Source organism: Manis javanica, chromosome 13 (assembly GCF_040802235.1).
Source record: "Manis javanica isolate MJ-LG chromosome 13, MJ_LKY, whole genome shotgun sequence".
NCBI classification, from domain to species: Eukaryota; Metazoa; Chordata; class Mammalia; order Pholidota; family Manidae; genus Manis; species Manis javanica.
This window is the reverse complement of record NC_133168.1, coordinates 8,210,496-8,233,539: the sequence shown is the minus strand read 5'-3', so window position 1 is coordinate 8,233,539 and position 23,044 is coordinate 8,210,496. Positions and strand designations below refer to the sequence as shown.

The 23,044-nt window shown below is 38.9% G+C and overlaps 1 protein-coding gene across 4 annotated transcripts in view; it reads right to left on the bottom strand.

Moving 5' to 3' along the window:
* Positions 1-23,044, bottom strand: part of USP45 (ubiquitin specific peptidase 45) — a 55,789-nt gene that overhangs the window by 31,438 nt on the left and 1,307 nt on the right. For 2 of the 4 annotated variants that reach the window (XM_037001097.2, XM_037001100.2), the window contains exons 2-7: positions 19,947-20,056; positions 16,328-16,497; positions 14,994-15,097; positions 13,234-13,334; positions 1,704-1,846; positions 1,225-1,320 (exon numbers count right to left, since the gene is read on the bottom strand). In XM_037001097.2, the coding sequence (XP_036856992.1) occupies positions 1,225-1,320; positions 1,704-1,846; positions 13,234-13,334; positions 14,994-15,097; positions 16,328-16,497; positions 19,947-20,046 (714 nt within the window). In that variant the 5' untranslated portion in view covers positions 20,047-20,056. Of the gene's footprint in view, positions 1-1,224; positions 1,321-1,703; positions 1,847-13,233; positions 13,335-14,993; positions 15,098-16,327; positions 16,498-19,946; positions 20,057-23,044 lie in introns of those variants that run through there. The other 2 variants (XM_037001098.2, XM_037001099.2) reach the window with 2 other exon arrangements.

Here is a 23,044-nt window from a genome sequence, read left to right as displayed (position 1 = left end):
GATCTGGGCTTTGGCTGGGTAACCTGGGGGAGAGTCTAAAGAAGCCGAGGGCTGCTCTCAACTGGATGCTGTCAGAAAGTGGGATAATTCTTTTTTCTTTTTTAATTTTTATTAAGGTATTATTGATAAACACTCGTAAGAAGGTTTCACATGAAAAAACAATGTGGTTACTACATTTACCCATATTATCAAGTCCCCACCTATACCCCAATGCAGTCACTGTTCGTCAGTGCAGCAAGATGCCACAGAGTCACTACGTGCCTTCTCTGTGCTACACTGTTCTCCCCATGATCCCCCACACCATGTGTACTAAACATAGTACCCCTCAGTCCCCTTCTCCCTCCCTCCCCACCCGCCCTCCCCCACTCCTCCCCTTTGGTAACCACTAGTCCCTTCTTGGAGTCTCTGAGTCTGCTGCTATTTTGTTCCTTCAGTTTTGCTTCGTTGTTATACTAGAAAGTGGGATAATTCAAAGACTGGGTATCTTGATAAATCTTACCTTTTGTGGGGAGACTAGAATAAGGACAAAACTACAAATTGTAAAAAAGGAGCAGTCACTCATTTTGCCCAAGAGAGAGGGCGTTTGGCAGTTTCTAAGTGGTAGAGTAATCCTGTTTTTGTCTGTGTTCAGACAAAATTATGAAGTGGGCTTGCTTTGTCTCATTTTATCAGTCTCAGAATAACCTAGCCTGAGGCTGCTATTCTGCGAGACCATTGGAATAACAGGGCCTAGTAGTGGGCGCGGACCAGCTTCTGAATGTCAGGGGCTGCTCTTGTTTTTTCTTTCTCACTAGAATAAAAATCCAGTATCAGACTAGGCTCCAAAAAATCCCTTTCAGTGCTATTAAAATTGAACCCATCTTTAAGGAACAAAAATGCTCTATTTAAGCAAATGTCACGGGTAATTACAAAACAGGAGTCCTAGACACTTTTCTCAACAAAAGTCAAACCCCTTTTGCTTTTTCCAGCATGTTTGTTTGAAAGCTGAATCAACATTTTTGCATTGTGTTTGACCCCTGCTATGTTTGAGCCATAACATAGCTTAAAGTTATAATTTTAGAAGTTTTAAATCTGACTGTGTATTATCACCAAATGCGTTGACATTATTTTTCCAAATCCTCTGACTACCACCTCAGCTAACAGTTCTGCAAAACAGGAAAGATAGACGTCGGCACCATCAGGGGCTCATCTGCAGAGAGCTCTTACTGACACAGCTCTACTCACCAGCTGAGAGTGGGAAGAAGGAACAATCTTGAGTTTTGTACCTCTTTCTCTCACCTCACTCATCAGTTCAGTGAGAATGTAAGACTGCGCCAAGTTCTGAAAGGAAATCAAAGTAAACTCGTTTGATTCCGTTGTAATTTGCCTCTGATTTTAGGGAAGAAATACTCAAAGTTTCAAATTTCATCTACACTGTGTACACTTTTTTATAACTTTAAAAAAATCTAATTGAATACATTTTACATTTAATAAGCGTCAGTTTTACTGACAGACAGTACATACAGACAAGACCTTTCCAAAGCCCTGTGGAAAGAGATGTGTATGAGTGTGGCGATGGCTGGAGATAGTCTAACAAGCAAAAAGAAGACAGAAATTCCAACAGGAACATGTAGCAGTCGCTTGACCATCTACAGGTGTGCCGACAAATACAAATGAATTAAAATAATCTTTTACATTTTACAAAGATTTCTGATGGCTCTTACCTGCATGACAGCATTAAAAAAGCAAGTATTTCCTAAATTCGTAATTCCTTTCACAGCAGCCACACTGCTGGCTGTACTTCCTTTCTTTTTTTCACCTGTTTCACATTTTTCTTCCCCAAGCTTTACGACTCTAGCAAATGCACCTACGTTAGAGAAAACATAACTGACATGAGATACAAAATTAAATATTTATCATTTCATATAATCAACTATTTTACTTAAAATTAAATACGATTTCCCCCCTGAATTAGTGTTCCAGAAGGGCAAAAATACAAACACAAACAAATGTCTCTGGCTTTGTATCTTACTGCTAAAGCAATTAATTCCTTTTACTATAACAGATCTGTACCTCATACCAAATCGCAGAATATATTACAGATGACTTTAAAAATTAAATCTAAATGAATAAAGTAGAAAACATCCAGATCTTGGTTTCTAAATACCATTTCCCACTAAAAGGAAAGAAGACTCATTGAAGAAAAGGCTAATCCTAAACCTGGGGCAGCAAGGAGACAAAATGGGCCTATAAGGAAATACACACAAGAAAGTGGAGTATGTCAAAAACAGGTGCCATTTTGAATGGGTTCCCACTGGTCCAATCTGGGACAATCTGAAATTCAAAATAAGGAAGGGCAGGAATAGATTATTATTCACTGAAAAACATGAGCATAAGCCTGAATCGATAATTAATAGATTTTAAAATGAGAGGTGGGGGATGGGGAGAATTCTCTTCTTTATAAGAGAATGCCAACTAATAAACAGAAGAAATGATGGAATTAGAAAGTCACCATAAAGTGGCAATATTTTCTGTATTGTTCTTGAACTTTTCTGTAAGTTTAGAATTGTCAATATAAAAAGTTGAAAAAATTGAACACACTATAATATAAAAAGTAAAATACCTAAGAATATGGTACGTAGGTACATGTTTTAGGCTTACTGATTTGTGTAATTAATGCAGATTTGAAAGTTATAGTATAAATTTTATATCAGAAGTTTCTAATATTTATGAATGAGCATGATTACTTAACAGCATATTACTTTCTGAACCAAAATTATAATTTGAAGTTTGACAGGAAACTCTCACTTTTTTTCTCTTTAATCATTTCTTGTACTTTATGGGTTTTTTTTCTCGTTTCTTTATTTCTCATTGGATTTTCTTAACTGTTAATGTGTTTTGTTTTATACTAACTTTGAGGTCTTTGCAATTTCTTGGCTTTTCTTTTTAACACATGGAACCATGTCATTGAGAAAAATGAATTGATTTCTAAGATGTTTTTCTCACTAAGCAAATCTGTTGCATGGAAAAAATTTTTCTTTCAAGTCTTAACTTTCATTCTGTGATGTAATATACTTTTATTTTTTAATTGAAGCATAGTTGACATACAATATTACATTAGTTTCAAGTGGACCACAGAGTGATTCAACAATTATATATATATTACAAAATGCTTACCACGGTAAGTGTAGTTCCCATCTGTCACCATACAAAGTTTACAATATTATTGACTATATTTCCTCTACTGTACTTTTTATACCTGTGACTAATTTATTCTATAACTGGACGTTTGTACCTCTTTATCCCTTCATCTATTCTGTGATGCAATACTTTGTCATAAACCCTATTACCTGTTTTTTCCCTTTATTACTGTTTGATTTTGTAAACATTGTTGGTTGTTGCTGGATGCCTGCTCCCCAGACACTGAATAATATTTTTAAACTCCTAACCCTTGAATTCTTAGGTAACACAGAAAAGAATCTTCAAGATAGATCTCTTCTCCTGTCCTCCAGATAGAACAAATGACAAGAATCAAACCCCATACTGGAGCCTGGGGGCAGAGGCTGGTATAATCAGTGAGAAGGTCACTGAGGTACAAAGGCCGGCATTGTAGAAAGGAGAAGCAGGAAGAGGCCAGACAGCATTCAAACCTGCAAGTAAACGTTCGGAGCAAATGGAGAAGCTTACAAGGCACAGCATGACAAGAGGAAGCCTACAGGGGTGCGGCTGGGTTTGCCCAGAAGCAGTCCCCCTTTTACTTATATCTGAGATTCCAACTGGAGCCTAGAATCAGCAGATGACAGGCTCTCTGGTAGATGTTGCGCTAGATGGTTTCCTAGTGATTCTGCAGTGATTAAAGATGATAAAGTAAATTCAAGCATCACTCCATCTTTTTGAGCAAGGCTCTTACTCAGATTTGACATTTACAAAACTCAGTCTCTAACAGATCTAATGATTTGCCCAAGGTCACATGATAACCTCTTGATAATAGGTCCACTGCCATTTTACCACTTAATTTCTCTTCGGTGATTTATGTATAATGAGAAGAATTATAAAGAAAAATTGTAAGGCAAGATTCCTACCGATTTGGGTATATGCAACCCTGAAGATACATGACTCCTCAAAAGTTATTTCCTTTAGTTAACAGTCTAAATAAGTGTTGCCTTAGTATTTTTTCATTTATTAATATGAAAACAGAATTGCTGGGGGAAATAAACTATATAGACCATATAACTATATATAAATAAATATATGTATATACATAATCCACTTGGGAAAATACTTCCAAGAATAAATTGTATTTTATTCTTAAAAGAATAGTATTTTTTAAACCGTAACATGCAAACCGTATTTACTCATCAGTTTTCAAAACATCTGGGATAGCATCCTAAAGTAAACAATGTTCATAAGACCATCTGGACAAACCTGTAGGCAAAAAAAAAAAGCATAAACATATGGAAAAACAGATTTTGCCTTTCCCTTCAGCAGTAAGGGATGACAAATGTTGAACCCAGATATATCCACGCTTCACTGTGTGACACTTTTCAGCACCACCTGGCTCTCCATGCAAAGCCACCAAATATGGACAGCGCTGCCAGAAAGAACATATCCACAGGGCAGCGGCAATAAAAATCATTTATTTCATGGTTAAATAGCCACTTCACACAAGTGGTGAGGGTCTGTTTACTGAGTTTTACATGTAAGTCTGGGAGAATATATTCAAAATTAATTATCCCCTTAGACTTGAATATTAAGTAGGTCACATAATTTTTAAAAACTAGGACATTTTCCAAGAATTATTTAAATGTGTTTTATTTAAAGCACAAGCTTTTCATTTTACTGAATAGCACATTTATAAAACATAACAATTCAAATTCAATCGATTTATCAAATGTCCATTGTGTGTCAGGTCCTTTATGAACCACTGTCTATAATTACTTATACCTCATTGCTGATGATTTATGATTAGAGTACAAGGAATTGACAGTGAACAGCAGAGAGATATAAAGCCTTAAATTCATAACATCTTAGTAAAAATTTTAGAAAATAGGTATACAAGTACATTTGCTCACTAAGACAAGTGTCAGCCGAGAGTTTAAGATTCTAGTTTACAACAAGGCTGTGTGCATCAGTCTCTCAATTATTCGACACACAAACAGGTAATGTGCGTACTAATTAAAAACAATGTATTACTTCTAGTTACGAATGACTATTGATAGTTTCACTTTTAGGGACAACAAAGCTTTCTCAGGCTGGCAGTGATTTTACATCGTATTTGCCTGAAGAACTCTTCCCTTATAAACACAAAACCAGATGCGCTGCGGGCTGGACTTGCTGGTATTCTGGAGTAGGGTGTGACTGAAGGGACATGGCTACCACAGTGACAAAAAGGACAAACGATACAAAATTTTAATTATCAATCATTTATTTTCTTCTCCTCAAGTTTTACCGGAAGCCATAAAATGCCCATAACTGGAAAGAATAATCACAGAATTTCAGAGTTAGAAGGTCTTTTATTAAATGGTGTTTATCTCGCCTTACTTATGTGCTTTATATTACCAACACTGTCATCAGACAGCGCACTTATGTAATAAAATGACGCAGAGTCCAGAATGCAAAGAACATGGAGAGAAAACTTTAGGCATTCCAGATAATAATTTTAAAGCTCTTTTCTAGCTCCATAGTTTACCTTGAAGTCTCTAATTTGAGTACTCAAAGAGCTGCTGGCTAACTGAGTGGACCTGACAGGTTTTGTACATACTGTAAGTCTTGCAAACCAGGAAACTGGTTGAAACACCAGCAAAGAAAGAAAAAACGTTCTCAACAACCTGGTTAAGACTAAGACTGTCTAAAAAATAATTCTAACTATCTCAAATTTTTCTACAGTAAAAATTACTCCAACACAAATATCCCATAATTATCATTTTTTTAAAAAGTTTAAATATGAAATTGGAAATATTTTAAAAAGTAATGTACCATGAATTTTAGGTGAATATCTTTATAACCTTAGAATACAAATGACTTGCAAGGCATGACCCCAAAGGCTAAAAAAAACATTACGGAGAAGATTAGTAGGCTTGGCAGTGATAACATTAAAAATTTCATTATTGAAAAAGAAAAAAAAAACCTAAAACTGTAAGCAAAGTTAAGTGCAGAAAAATGGGTATTCTCGTCAACTCTACCTTTTGCATAATCTTTCTGGAGGAGAGTTTAACAAAAGTAATAAAAATTTAAGACATGTTTATATATTGGCCAGAAATTGCAAAAAAATTTAACCTACAGAAATAAAATACACAAATACACAGAAATGAAGCTTTGCTTATCATGGGAGAAAACTGAAAACTGCAAACAGTGGATGCAACCAAGTAATTTTTACGTGTCTCTCTCTCTTCACAGAGGTATAAATATTTGTGAATTGCCTGGGTTTAACCAGGAGAACACTGGCGCTTCCTGAGTTTTCACAGGCCTGGGGAAAAGTAAGCTTATTTTGCAGTATGCTTATTTAAAGAAAGTTTGACTCCAAATTATAAAATAACTTAGTCACAGGGATGAAGGAATATAGCTCATAATAGGGCAGTGTCTGTGTGATGGCAGATGGCAACTACACTTGCAGTGAGCATTTAATAACGGATGTAATTGACCAACCACTAAGTCGTTCATATGAAACCAATATTGTATATAAACTATATTTCAATAAGAATAATGATTATTAAAAATGAATTAAATAAAGAAAGCATTTGAGAGCATTATCTCCCTGGTTAGCACTGTCTCCACTGCAGAGACAATGAGATCCAGACACACAGCTAGTTAGTGACAGGGAGGTTCAAACCCACGAAGTCTGGTTTCAGAATCCACACACTTAACCTCTATGATCTACTATCTGTCTATGTAATAATGGATGATAAGGTTAATAAGTATGATGGCTTAAAACACTAACTCAATGCTAGTGGTGCTTTGAAAGAAAAGGCCACTATTCGTAAGCAAAAGCTGGATGTAATCAATTGCTGGATATCTTTGGTGTGTGAATTTATAAATTTATTAGGCAGTTTACAGCAGCCCTTCTCATAGGGATGCTAAAAAAATTAAGCCCTAATGCTCCAGGCACCCACTGTATGTAATTCACTTCTCCTGATGTGTCTGGAAGGATCCTAGTTAGCAGAAGGGCTGAAAAAACAAGTCGCTCAATTTTCTATTCTATAGTTCAGATCTGTGAATTGGAGGAACCCTGGATTTAAATCTCAGGAAACAACAAATTGCTTTTTGAATATCCAATATCTTTTTGTCCCTAACCCCGTTTTCACATGGAAATAACTATTTTTAGTACGTTATTTTTGAAAATACAAATTTCATAGGCATATGACTTTCACTTTATGGAAAAACAAAACGTATCACTTTTTATAAAAAAAGTTAAAGAATTACATCACACTCAAATTGTTACTGTAAAAGTGCACAGTAATTATCCTCGGATACATTGTTAAGAACACAAATGTACTATTTACTTTATTTCAGAAAAAGATATAAGAACCTTACACTTAAAACCAAAATGACCAACATAACTCATGTCTTTTTACATCAAGAGCATAAGCTTAAGGAATTAAACAGAATATTCTATGCTCTCTTTGAGCCCTTTGAAAATGGCATCCCACCAGTATTAAAACTATGGGCCAAATTTACTGGTTTAGAAAAGAATGGGGATTGTCAATCATCCATCTAGTTCACAAAAAGCAAACCAATATTCAATGATATTATTTCACCAGGAATTCCTGTATTCTGTAAGTGTTTATAGAATACTTATGTGACATTTATAAGACTATCAAAGTGGCAAACCTCATCAGCCTTTGAGAGAACATTGGCACACTTTTTAATAATGCATATTTCTGGGTCTCATAAGGAAGTTCTTTTCTTTTTCAATCTTGTGTTATTTATAACCTTTTCATTACATGGGGATTTTATTTGTGTTTAGTTTTCTGGTAAATGTTTGAAGGGTGGGGGTGCGAAGGGGATTTTTTTTCTTTCCTAAAGCAAATCCGAGCATCAGATGTGAAATCTACACAGCTGGAAGCATTCTTCTGGGAACCGGCACCGGGATTTCCTCAACTGCTTAATGCAATTACCTAAACCAGTCATGTAGTATTAATGTAATGTGACCATTTCTACAGCTGAAAACTTCAACCTTTAAAGAATGAGTAATAAAAAACTTGCTGTCCCGCTACTTTTCTACTTCGGAACCAAAAATAATTCACCTGTTTATTCTCAAAATTTTACTAACTCCTACGTTAACCATCAGCCCTAGAAATCTTTATTTAGCCATATAATAAATTGATATTGCCACATACGTGGGAAGTATACATACAAAGGCATTTTTCTCTAATTTCATACTATAGCCTACGGACCATTCTAAAACATGAAACTCACCATCCACTTCTCCAGTTAAAATCTACTAGTGGTTCCTTACTGCCTACAGGACAAACTAAACTTACAAGGCCCTTCAATATATGTTCTTACTTACCTCTAGAGTCGCACCTCTCACCATTCCCCCAACATCACAAAACGCAACCTTGCAGCTCTGCAGAATTCCTTGAGCATTCCCAGCTCCCTCACTGAAGGGTGTTTCCTCTGCCTGGAACACACCCCTTCCCTCTTTGCCTGGATCATTCCTAGATGACCTTCAGCTCTCAGCTTGGCAATCTCTTCCTCTAAATAAAATCTTCCTGGCTCATCCAGTCTAGGTTGGCTACTACTACAAAGTGTTCTAGAATCCTCTGTGCTAGGTCACAGCATTATTTAAACAAAATAATTCTAATTAAATGTGATGGGTCAATATTCCTCACTATATGAGGGTAGGAAATGAGAAATAGGTCTGTTTCATTAATTACTGCATCTCCAATTTCTAGCACAGGATCTGGGTACAAGGTAGAAAGTCAAACTGAATAACAAAAATAGGTTTGATGTTAATATTCAGGGTTTTTTTTGGTGAAAATGCAAAGCTTATCTACTTCCTCAGTAAAACCTGGTCATATGCTGGTTCAGTTCAATTCAGCAAGTATTTACTGCTTCACTACATGACAATCAAAAAGAAAATAAGCCAGGGTACAATCCTCAAGGAACACAGTTTCATAAATAAGACACCTACACACATGACAGTTAAGCACCACAAAACCATGTGTCCGTACATTCTAAGGTATGCTGCATGGTAGAAAAGATAAGACAAAGAAATAGGAAGGTGCTCCTAAAGTAGGTGTTGAGCTGAGCCTAAGGGCAGTAAGGCCAAAGGAAGAAAATACAGACAGAAATGTGGGAGCTCAGCAGTTCTAAAAGTGGATCTGAAGACATATCCTCCTCCTTCTGGGGCCCTCAAGGTCAAAAGTATTTCCATAATAAAAGGCTAAGATGTTCTTTGCTTTTTAAAAAATTCTCATTCGTTCTCAATTACATGACTCAGTTTTCTGGAGGCTACGTGTCATGTACTGTCACAGCAGACTGAATGCAGAAGTAGATATGAGAATCCAGCTGTTTCTATTAAGCTAGACATTAAAGAGATCTGTCAAAACGTGGAACAATGCCACTTATTAAGTTTGTGTTGTTTTGGATGAATTGTCTTTCTTAAAAGTATGTTATTTTTGTTATCTCATGGAATTACTGCTTTTCAGTGAATTAATAAATATTTTAACTTTTTTGCTTTAGTTTCTAATATGATAGATGTTGATAGATGGTGGCCTACCTAACCAAAGCTCTGTAAGTCCTCAATAGTTTTTTAAGAGTCTAAAGGGCTACTGAGATTAAAAGTTGAGATTTACTGAGCTCGTTGTTTTTAGAGATGGAGGGGGCACCAGATTCTTTATTTCTCATGTAGAAAAGCTGAATTAGATGTAGGAGACAAGAAATTAGCCCAGGCACTGCATAACTTAAAAACATGCTTAAGTTTTATAGGCTTCCCTCTGTTATTTTTACTTAGTGCAAAACACAACATGAGTCTCTTAAAATCATTCTTTTCCTCCCCCCAAAACACAATATAGACAGTTTCACGTTCCCTTTGAATTTCCATATACAGATAGTTTCACATTTCTACATCCTTCAGAATTATCACTTAAAATAGCTGCAAAATCATATCCAGCATGCCTACAAACCTCATAGCAACTTTCATATTTGACTTTTTTAATATTTCATAAAAAGATGCTAAAGCCTCATGCAAGAAAGATACGGCAGATTACGATCCCCACAAACTTACTTCTGAATGCCAAAGGATCAAAGTTAAATCAAACTTGCCTGAGAGATACTGTAGCTTGGAATACAAAGATAATGACATTCTGCCCTAGAACTTCCGGAAACCGTGAATTCAAAACTCTCTCCCTAACGGTGAAGGCTCTCTTGACTCTCAAGCTCCCTCGAAAACCTGTTTCGACCGTTCCAGGTGCTAGGTTGGGTGCAAAAGCATGATTAAAGCTTCCCACCACCAGAAATGGTTTCTTATCCACCTCTGCTTATCGAAGCTCATCCCTTCAAGGGTCAGCTGGAAAGCCAGCTCATGCACGAATCCTTCTGAGATTTTTCTGACTGGATATTACATCCCTCTTTCACTATCTGAAGGGCTTTGAACGCCACTCAAGCCACAAATTCTATTCTGCTTCTATATCATCATTACTTTTTTATCTCACTCCTTCTTTTAGATCTTCAACTTCTTTAGGAATGGTCTTACCTCCAGTCCCCGAAGCACCACGGGAAAGAGGGAGAAAGTGCTGAAGCAGATGAGGCTCAAACTGCAATGTGCCCCAGGTCACACAGCCAGTGAATGGAAGGGTCAGATCTGAACGCCAGACCCCCCCCCCGAACTCCAGGCCCACGTTCTTGCTCCCGCACCACTCCATGCTCCCTACCTTACACCCCGTGTCATAAGAAATATCCTAGAGCTCTGTAAAACTGAATGGAATCAGACTGGCTTCGTTCTTAACCTCAAGGAAACTCTTAACATAAAACACCCAGGGAAAATGGTCCCTACCACCGTGCTTTCTGCCACCCTGGGCATTATACCCCTACATATCTTATTATGACCGACAGAGCAAATTTAATGTGCAGTTTTCAGGTGATGCATTAAGGCCAATACGTGTCCCTGAAGCGCCAGATGTCTGCGCTGCCATATCGTCCTGGTTCTTTCCCTGAGCAGAGCTGGAGCTATGGGTAGTGTGCTTGGAGCACAGCAGCATTTCAGTAAATGTTTGTTGAATAAATAAATGAATGAGAAATAAAATCGATCATTTCTCCTGCTGACCAGGACCCTGAGCTCTCCTCCTCCAGTTTCACCTCCGATTTCTTGCCCCTGACAGTCTCAGAGCAATAGCTGGCCAACACGGTTGTATACTGGGCTACAAAAGTACAGCCGATAACCATATTTTTATATAAATTTTCAGTTTCGGATGCCCCCCTACTAAACAGTACAGTTCTGCTCTAAAAGCACTTCAAAGTTATCATGTCCATACACGGCCGTTCACCTGGTTAATCACAATCCTGAGCTTTGTACCGATTCCTCCCACTCCCCCTACGCACCGACTCCAGTCCACTTCCCGTCCACCATGCCTCTACTAGCCTCCCCCTGCTCTAAGCGCAATAACCTCCTTCCACCTTCTTACTGATCACCCCCCTCCACTCCTAACCCCCAAGTCTGTTCTCCACGCAGCAATCAGAGTAACCTCTACTTTAAAAGGATGAAATGACTGTTACTCCCCTGCTAAAACACTTTAATAGCTTCCACTACACTTCCAATAAAATAAAAACTCTTTACTGTGGAATTCCTTACGGTGCTGCCCACCCAGCTCTTAACTTCACCTCATTCCACTCTTTTCCAGCAAACCACCTCCAGCCACAGTGGCCTTTCTTGATCACTGTGACCAATAGATTACCTATTATTGCAATCTGCTCTTTTCCTTTGTAGTACTTATCAGATACTGTTCTATATTTGCTTATTTTGTCTCTCCCCCTATCCTCTAAACCCCAAGAAGGCAAGATAAAATTGTTTTTTTTGCCACTATATATTGAAGAAACTATAAAACCTGACTTATGGTAGGCCCCTCATATTTCTGAATCAAGAAACTGCTTCTCTACATACTCTAACTTATGCTAACATATGTGCTGCTTACATGTTAGGTAACAAAGCATATAATGTGTAATATATTACTCATGTACAATAAAGGGTTTGGCTACCCTTTGTGCCAGGTTCCTGAGTACCCTGGACTTCTCCCTGAGTGACATGAGTGAGCCCTCGGACAGTTTATGCTCTGAGACGACTCAGGACAGGAGCCAGCCACGCCCCAAACACCAACCGTGTGATTACAGGGCTGGGTTGCTGGGGACAGTTTAATTATGCGGCCAGTGACTCAGTCATGCCTGTGCAATGAAATCCCAATACAAATTCTGGACACTGAAGCTCCAGTGAGCCTTCCTGGTGAACACTGTTGCCCATCAGTGGGCGGGGAATGTGACGTGTCCCAGCGCCATAGGACGCACACAGGGGCTTCATGTTTCAGACTTCCCCGGCCTGCGCCCTGGGGGTCTCTTTTTTTTGCTGATTCTAATTTGTATCTCTTTTTTTTCTAATATAATAAACCAATTTTAAGTATAAGCACTCTTCTGAGTTCTACGAGTCATTTTGGCAAATTATTAAACCTACGAGGGTGGTGGGAAGCCAGAATTCGTAGCCAGTTGGTCAGAAATGCAGGTGGTCCGAGACCCTAAGCGTGAAGATGGTGCCTGCGGAAGTAAGGGCAATCTTGTGGATGGACCCCTTTATTTGCAAGGTTCGCCTAACGCGAGGTAGGTAGTGTCAGAACTGTACTACCATTATGTAACAAATAACATTATTTCATAAACACATGTTTCATAAGTTTTAGATACATTTCAAGATCCTTAGAAAACATTATCTCTAAGCCTCACAACTACCCGCCAGGATAAAGTTATCATCCTGATTTTTTTAAGTATGGAAACTAAGGAGTAAAAGTCACATGGACAGTAAGTGATTTAAGAGGAGCCAAATTCCAGCTCAGTACTGTCTGACTCAAAAGCCAGGGACCTAGTCCCTCTCCAGCTCCTCAGAGTGGTTGGGTAGCAAGATGATGTCACAGGTTTGCTACCTAAGGAGGCGTGGCACCAGTCCTGAGAGGTCACAGCAAAACCTAAGCTACTCTTTACAAACTTATGAACTCTACATGAAATAAAAAAATACTGTACTTTAATACAGATTTCCTTATAGACTGCTTAACTTACTTGTTTGTGTTTTAGTGACATGTTTCTGGAGAAAATCAACTATCTGAGCCAAAACCTTCTTATTACAATGTGTTGATAATTTTTCACCACACTCATAACACCTGAAAAAATACAAAATGTAAGCAAATATTATGAAAACATCTTCAGTAATGTTGCACATCAGGTAATAAAGTTGGTATTTACCTACTTTTGTCTTTATATTATCGGGGCAAGAGGTATTACAGGGTGAGGCACTAGGGAAGTCTAGAGACATAAGCAGGGGATAGCTCACACAGACAGAGCCTTATCATTCAAATTAAAGCTTGGTAGTTTATCCTAAGGGTAATGGAGTGGGGAGTTGAAGCCGGAAAGTGGTATGATCCGATTTACATTTAAAAACATCTCCCTGACAGATTGGAGGGCATCAGGAATAGAAGCAGATCAGAAGAGACGTGGTGGATCTGGAAAGAAATGAACAGATCTGTTTACTTACGTATGTTCAGGTAGCAACTGTCATGAATTAGGTATAAAAGAAAAGGGGGAGGTGAGTGTCACAACAACTGCCATGGGAAAGAGAAAATAGGTGAGGGAATGTCAGTGGTTCTCAAGGAGATGCAGCTTTGCCATTTGGCAATGTTTTGAGATAGTTTAGTTGTCACAATCGGGAAAACATCCAGTGGGTAGAGGCCAGGATGCTACCATGTACAGGAATGTGTGACCTCTCACAACAAAGAATCATCAGCTCAAACACATTAGTACTGAGACTGAGAAATCCTGGTCTAAAGGAAACAAGATTTGCTATGAGTTGTTAATGTTTAGAGCTGGGTGATGGGTACACAGAAATTCATTATCCCATTCTGTCTACTTCTGTTAAAGGTTACAAAATAATATAAGATAAAAAGGGGAATAATGTCATTGCCAGGCTTCTGGATTGAATACTTAAGTGATGGAGTTTCCAAGTACAGAGATAGGGAAGACTGGTGTAGTCAGTGGGCGGCCCCTGTGGCTGCATTAGATTATACAGTGGTGATCCCTTCCATAAGCCCAAATATCCTTGTGTTAATTTTAGAACCCTGAAGTGAAAACACAAAGTTAAAATATTTTTGTCCAAAAGAAAACTTGAAAACTTCTGAGAATTCACTCAAGGAACCCTACGATGCCAGTTAGAAATTTTTCATTGTAAAATACAGGGAAAACTTTTCCTATAGTATCCACTTACACTGCGGCTAAGCAGCAGTGTGGTGTGCTGGTAAGAGACTAGGGGACCGAAAGACTTGTTTCAGTTCCTGGATTTTTACTTTGTAACCACAGAAACGTAAATGATACTTAATGTCTTACTATGTAAAATGAGGGAACTGGACTTGGTTCCTAAGCAGGGCTAAAGACTAGGATCACCTGAATCTGTATAAACCACATATGCCCAGGCCTCCCCTTTCCCAAAGCACCTGACTGCCTGAAGTGCTTTCCTCCTCTGGGACCCTGGAATTGTGCATTAGCAAGTTTATTACACAAAATCAACGAGCCACAGTGTTTCTTTCTCATACACTAGAATTGTTAGAGGAATCACTAAATGTTTTACTGTTTAAAGTTTACATTCATGGGTAATGTTCATTTTTTAAAATTATTTCATAGGTTGGTCAGGCTAAAAAGCATAAACTGGTATAACATCTTTATATATATGTTATGTATATATATATAGATATATATACTTATAAACTCATAAAGCTCAAGGCAAAAGGTATTTTTATAGAGCACATAAGTACTAACAAAATCTAACTTACCATATAATCCACGTGCTCAGACTAACTGTAATACAGTGAGGCTCTGTTGCCCAGCTCTTGAAGTGCTTCAGCGAATGCTGGCATTCTGAGTTTTTCCCGCAGCCCTGAAGATGAACAGGATGCTCTTTGTATGAGTCGCACGTAGGGATTTTTCAAACTCATCAGAACTTAAATCATAAACTCCAATTTATACTGAAAAGTTTTCTTTTTAATTTCAAGCAGGAAGGAAGAGTGCAGGAAAGCAATGTAGATTCTCATGAATTTCTTTCAAAGAGGCCAACTTGCTTTTTGTTATACAGAATTTCCCTAAAACAGTCATGAGCCAAGTTTATTTCGCTATAGTTTAAAAATGTATGCACTCTCTATCTTGTGCATGGTGGGGCACTGAGCATCCCCAGGGGCCGGTGGGCGCTCCCTGCTCCGCACACGTTTCCTACCACTGAGCGCACCTCCACCCAACCTAACCTGAAACTAGTGAGATTCAGACCCGCCACAGTACTTCCCCTCACCAGATAAAGACATGAGATGCAATTATGGTCAATGCAACGTAAGTAGCATCCTGCTGCATGTTTCTGGTTTATATCGCCACAAAGGTGGCTAAATGACTAAAAAGCACAGAAATACAAACAAAAAAGTTGTACTTATTTTAAAAAGAACACAGGGAGGGGATGCACTTTTCGCCTTCTTCCTGGCCTCTGGGGATTGCTGTGTGATACATAATGCAGGAAACATCTTTGGCCATCCTGCAGCCATGAAATCGAGAATGGCACAGCAGAAATCTCATCTTTTAATGTTCTTTTCACTGAATTCACTAGCCCAGAAGTGGCCCTACTTCTAGGCTGTCTATGTGAGATAATAAGATTCCTCTTACTTTAAACAGATGTTTATGCTTTTAATCCTATTAAAGAATTCCCTTATCATAAATAACAACTGCATCTAAGCTGTTAAGAGAAATTGTTTTGCCAAAAAAAAAAGGCATAAAAATCCTTTCTCAGAGAGAAGAAAAAAGAATCTAAAAAGCTGAGGAAAAAACTTGTATCTGTTTCCTAAGTGACTACAAACAGGCAAAGGCAGGTCTAGAAATGAGAACTACTGAGAGTGGAGTGTATTCCCTTCTGACCTATTTGTAAACCACAAATGATTACTTTCTGAACATAACCTTTTTTACTTTATCTTAACAAATATTTCTAAGCTCAGCATTGAGAGTTTTACATAAACTTTAGAGTTCTATCTAAAGTTATCTTGAGTTCAAAGCATTCAACACTGTAACTCACAGAGAGCATTTAAGGAAAAATATTTTAAGACAAATGCGCACATAAAGAACGTTTTCTTACCTGAAAACCACACTTGAGGCACAACCAAACATCAGAAGACAGTACTGGCTCCCCATCAGAGCCTCTTTCTTTTAAACATTCAGAACAAACAGACCACAGAGCCTCTGTTACCGCTTTCTTCACATGGTTCACACTGACAGCGTGACTTACGTGCTGGCAAGTGAAACCTACTGAATGAAACAAAACAAAATCTGAACAACTTCTCTGCTAAACCAAAGTGCTACCATCAGTAAGCAAAATTAACAGCATTAAAATGCTGTAACTAAAAAGCACAGAGATACAAACAACAAAGTAACTATAAAGGAAACATACCGCTTGGTTCCATTTCTAAAACATCCATGAAATGGAAGTCATTACAGAGTTGCTGAACAGATTAGGGGCTGCCAGGGGCTATGGATGGCGTGCATGGTTGTGGCTGTATAAACAGGGGCAGCACTTGAGGAGGTGATGGTGCAGTCAGGTATCTTGATTGTGGTGATTAAACAAAGCTAAACATGTAATAAAACTGTACAGAACTACACACACACACACACCCTTGAGTGCATGTGTGACTCAAGGTGAAATCTGAATAAACTCTAAGGATGGTACTGATGTCATTTTCCTGGTTTTGATACTATGCCACTGAAACACAAGATGGTAAGTGAGGAGAGGTTGGGTGAAGAGAGCCAATGGGACTTCCCTGTATACCTCTTTGCACCTTTGGTTAATACACAGTTCAAAAAATAAAATGCAATAAAAAAATTAAGATTATTAATTGAGCAGCTACAAAATGTGTCAAGCATCTTGAATGTATTTTCTTTCCATGAGGATACACACAGAAAAGCTTTCCACACAGACCTCTTCTGCTATGATGCTGTTCCCCTCGTTGGTGGGAGGAAGACGGAGGGACAAGCAATGGCAGTGGTTACAGGAACAAGAATCCTGAGAATCCCCCGGAATGAAGAATCCCAAATAACAAATGATTCTGCACGGTCCTTAATCACGTTTTACAACAGGTTCCCACTCTGCGCATTGTGTGGACACAAATGGCCAAAATCAGCAAATATGTTTTTGATTCTTCAGATAACCATATTCTTCTCCCGAGGGCACAAAAGCACTTCCATTTCTTCCAAAGACCTGAACACTTCCTACTGCTCTGCCTCAAGCATTCAAACCCTGAAACTGTGATTCCCGCCAAAACCCAACCACAAAGGCGGGGATGGATCCTTGACAAGGGAAACGGAAGGTGTGTACATATGCTTCACTTTTCTCCACTTTCCTTTCTAAATTCAAAGGATTCCTTTCCGCCTACTAGTTCACTAGAGAGAGGCTAAGTATTAGTTCCATTTCAATCTGAAGACTAAAAATGCGATTCCTGACAAATTATTTATAATAAAGTAAAATATCAACACAAATACTATGCAAATCTGATAAAAGATTAAAACTTTTAATTTTACACCAAAAGCAAGTGATTTATAATAGGCATAAAAGGAATAATTGTGAAGTTTTATGTTTGAAAAGTAAGGAGGCATGCCATTAAAGAAAGGGTTGTGTTCAGGGTAAGACTGATAAATGGCCACACAGGTACAGGCTCTAGAAATGGCTTACAGAAAGTCTCTGCTTTGCCTGAGGTTTTTTTTTTTAATTAAGGTATCATTGATATGCAATCTTATGAAGGTTTCACGTGAACAATAACGTGGTTTCAACATCCACCCGGATTATCAAGTCCTCGCCCCCCATTGCAGTCACTGCCCATCAGCGTAGTCAGATGCTGAAGAGTCATTACTTGTCTTCTCCCCGCTGTTCTGCTTTCCCCGTGACCAACCTGTACTGTGATTGCAAATTATAGTGCGCCTTAGTCCCCTTCTCCCTTCTTGTCACCCGCCCTCCCCCATCCCCTCCCCTCCCCTTTGGTGACCACTAGTCCCTTCTTGGTGTCTGTGAGTCTGCTGCTGTTTTATTCCTCTGGTTTTGCTTTGTTTTTATACTCCCCAGATGAGTGAAAAAGTCATCTTTGCCTGAGTTTTTGCATTTTAAAATCCTAAGGGAAAAATCTTGCCACACACCTGTATCATCTCTGGGGTGGGCTCTGCTCAACTTAACCTTTCTCTAATTCTATAATTCAGACTTATAAAACTGAAATTGTTATGATTCAGAGACAAGTGACTCAAGATAAAAAGGTTCCAGCCCCCTAAATTAAATCTATTAGCTTGTAAATGTCTCAACAACATATTCTTTTTGTATGCGATTAAGTAAATGAAAACGTTTGACGTTTTCCTATAAGAGCTAAGCCACATTTTAAAAATATTCACTGTCTTCTGTGGGGGGAAAATATAAAAATTTCTTTCTGTGTTAACAAGTAAAATTCCTCAAGTTTCCTGTAATTTGTTTAATCATATAATTGTCCAAATTTCATCTGACAAATAGGTCCTCTAGAGATTCCTGTATAAAATATAAGAACGTATTAAAGTCTCTGGGTGTTTCACATGAACAGATCAAAAACAAGAACCAAAGTCTCCATGATTTCTGCTTTGAATATGATTAAAAACTTTAACAGGAGGTCTTCTGCAAGTAGTGACTCTGTGGCATCTTACTATACTGATGGGCAGTGACTGCACTGGAGTACGGGGGGAGGTCTTGATAACATGGGTGAGTGTAGTAACCACAATGTTTTTCATGTGAAACCTGCATGAGAGCGCGTATCAGTGATACCTTAATATTTAAAAAATAAAGGGAGGCCTTCTGGTTTGCAAATGGTGGCATAAAACCAACACTTCCCCTTTCTCCTCCTAGATATTATCCAAGTGCAACAAGAACAGGAGACAAAAGCACAAGGTCCCTTTTCAGGAAAACCAAAAGACAGCTAAAGCCCCATGTCCCGAGTAAGACGGAAGGGTCCCACCGCAGTGCAGGGCTAAATGAGCTCAAATTCAAAAGTCCAGTTCGGTCTCAACAGGCCGTGGCCCTCCTTCTGTGCAAATCCTCTAAACAAACTGGCCCAAGAAAGGCAGCCCTACATCAAAAAATGGGTCATCAAAGAAACACCAAAGCCACAAATGCTACGCCAATAGGTAAGAAAAGGCAAGGGACGAAAAGGAAAAACGAACGGCAGGGCCATCAGGCCGACGAAATACGGACACAAAACAGAAACAAATACTTGGCACAAGCTGGAAAAACGGTAAGTGGCAGAGTTCGGGGAAGATGTGAAAAAAAACAAAACAAAACAAAAAAAACTCCCCCAAACGAAGGCAAAACTGAAAAGGGCGTAAGGTGAGGCAGACCCCGCTGAGAACACAGTAACGCCAACGGTGAGCGGAGCGTGCAAACCGAACACAGCCCCGGTAGAGGAGCTGGGGAACGGTGACCGCGACCCAACAGGCAAAGGAGAGTTAAGACCATGACGGGAATCGCTGAGAAAACCACACGCGCAGATCAGAACATTTAACGATATAATTCGGACTGCCTTCAACGCAGCAATCGAGCTACCCTGAAACGGGGGTATTTTTTTTGGAACTAGGCAAGCGGATGCTGAAGTGCACGCAGAAAATGGTAAAAAAATAAAGAGCAAAGGATTTCTGAATTAAAAACATGTTCTTTCTTTTCCACAACACCGTTTCGGACGCCAGACAGCACAGCTTACCAGCAGGGCCATCTGAGGGGCCTTCGTCCTGAGCTGCGGCAGGCCGTTTACTCCTTCTGGCTTTCGCAGGCAAAGCTCTGCTGGGCTCCTTCACCCGCATCTGTTAGTTACTGAGAAGGTTGGCAAGAAAAATGAACACACTTTAAAGTGGGTGCCTCAAAACTACAATTTTATGTATTTTACTGAATGCACATTAAAACTGAAGTGATTCCAATTTTAACTGGTCTAGTAAATTACCCGAGGACTCCAAAGAAACCTTGATTAAACCAATATACAAACGGCACATTACGTTCAACTTTTATTAACGTCTCCCTATTTTGTCCAGGTGAACAAAGTACTAAAGTTGTGGTCAGCAGTGTACATGCTGCTCCGGGATCATGTGTTCCCCTGGCCCTGTCGCCCATCCCACCAGCTAGGAGACAGTAGTAGGAGCTGGCAAGGCCTCCACGGACCGGGAGGAGAGCCACGCAGGGCCACCACGCTGGGCGTGAGACCTAGTGCTGGACTACTGAGAGAGAAACACATTCCTGTCTTTTTCAGCTACTGCATTTTTTATGCTTTTTACCCCCACTTTTTTATTATGAAAAATTTAAAACTTCACAAAAGTTAAAAGAACAGTATAGTGAACACCCATATACTATCTACATTCCACATATGGATATCTAAATATCAGTAGGTATATAGAGAGACATATATACATGTATGCAAGTATATTTGTTTTTGCTGAACTATTTGAAAGTAAGCTGCAAGAGCATGTATCTCTTAAGAATGACATTCTCCTACAAAATCACATCATTATCACATCTAAGAAAATTAACAATAATTCCCCAATATTATCTTATATCCCATCATATTCTAATTTCTTCAGCTGACCCAAAAGTGTCTTCCATACAACTGAAAAAAAAAATTCAGTCAAGGTTTGTATCTTGTACTGGTTATGTCACTTTAGTATTTAATCTACAACCATTCTTCCTATCTTTGGCTTTCCTAAAACATTAACTTTTTTTTTAAGAGATCAGAACAGTGCATCTGAGTCACCTCGGACATCTTGTTAAAATGCAGACTGTGATTCAGCGAGCCTGGCACAGAACCTGACATTCTGCCTGTCTAACAAGCTCCCAACAGGAAGCCATTGCTGGGGGTCCATAAACCACACTTTCTATATAGCAAGGTTGTATAATGCCCCACACTGAATTTGCCTCTTTCTTCATGGTTATTTACCTCTATCCCTCATATTTCTTAAAAACTGAAAGTTAATTCTAAAGATTTTAGATACAAGTCAAGCATTTTTGTTAATCCCTGTATATTCGGAGTCTCCGTTAAAGTAGCTTAGCCTAAATCTCACCTAATATCACCCTTCTCCATGGCTAGGCTACACTATAATTTCCATGGTTATCTGTTTATTTGCTTTCATTGATCAAGGTGGAAGAATCTTCCAATAGTCCAAGAATAAATTCTGGGTCTTGATTTAGTAATACCATGTTCCCCATAAGGGAACTTCTAAGTTAATCATTTTAAGAGCCACTTTTCTATGTCCAGGGGTTTTCACTTTTGACCTGAGCTGCAACAAATTAAAGCCTTCGGGGTTAAAGAGATGCTCGAGGCCTCCAAGTCCCTTGCCTACTTCATTCCTGGCTGCCTTTTCCCTCTAACTTCCTCATCCACTTACCCCCTACAATCCCACCTTGCAAAATCACTAATTCAAGTGCTGTGTGCGCTGGTCACAACTTAGAATTCTTCCAGCTTGCCTGATGAGCCACTCCTATCCCCTAGAGCCCAGGCTGACAAGAGGCTGCATGGCACCAAGTGCTTCCACGATCACTCTAGCAGGGTAGGGAGAAGGGGAAGTGGCCGATGTAGGGCTGGTTCCCATGGCTTCTTGTGGAAGGGACACAGGTCACATCTGCCCATATGTTACTGGCCCCGGGAGCTCTGCAGGTCACTTAACCTCTGTGTGTCTGTTTCTTCTACTGTAAAATGGGGGAAATCATAGTAAGACGTATCTTTTACGGTGATTGTGAGGATGAAGTGTGTAAGCATCTTTGAAATGGTTATAGCTGAGTGTGATGTACAGATAAAATAAGGTTTACCATCTGATTTCCTCAGTAAAAGTAGAAGACTAGATATAGTTTGAGAATTAGAGAGACGGCCACATTTAGCTTCAAGTAAACATGGGGGGGCTGTTTACACAAAGTGCAACCCTATCATGGACCCAGAAAGCAGAGAATATGTATGTACAGACTTACTGACTACATCACCCCTCTAACAGGATGTCAATCATAGATGAACCCAAGTAACTACTTTCTCCATGTCTGCATCCACACAGGCTGCAGAAAGTCTGATAAGAAAGCAAACTGGATCCACTAAATTCAGAATCACAATCTCAAATGGATCAAGACATCCCACTATCTATTAATTAACACCTTCTGGTAAACTAACTTACTCCTCACACATTTAAAACCTTTTTCACTCCCAAACCTGTAACTCCTCCATCTCTGTAATCCTCAAACTATATCTAGTCTTCTACTTTACTGAGGAAAAAGAGACATAATCAGATGGTAAGCCTGATCTTTCCACTCCCAAACTTATCTCCAACTAGCTTTACTTGATGTCCTGAAGAGAGAGGAATCACCAGCAGAATCCAGGAAAAATGGCCTATGAAAAACTGGTGACATTTTTTTCCCCAACTGCACAAACTCTTGATAAAGATGGGCAATAACACATAGATAATCCTGGCAGAATAACTGAAGGAACCAGGTATCTGCAAATACCTAGAATCTATAAAAGACCTGTGTCTTTTTTCAAAAACACTGACCCAAATATAAGTTGATAATGTAGATCAATTTCCAGTGATTTTGGACATAGGTAGTATGTCTAAATGTTAAAAATCATTTTGCACAGTAACCCACCACTTAGCAATCAACTAACTGTCTGTCTAGCTCTCTCAATTCCCCTTTAAGGCAAAAAGAGACAAAATTAAAGTCCAATTATTAGAGCTTCAATCTATCATCAATATGGTGTCTGGGGAGTTCCAAGAACACCCTCACGTTTGGAGATTCGTTTGAAGAATTCATAGGACTCAGCATAGAGTTGTACTA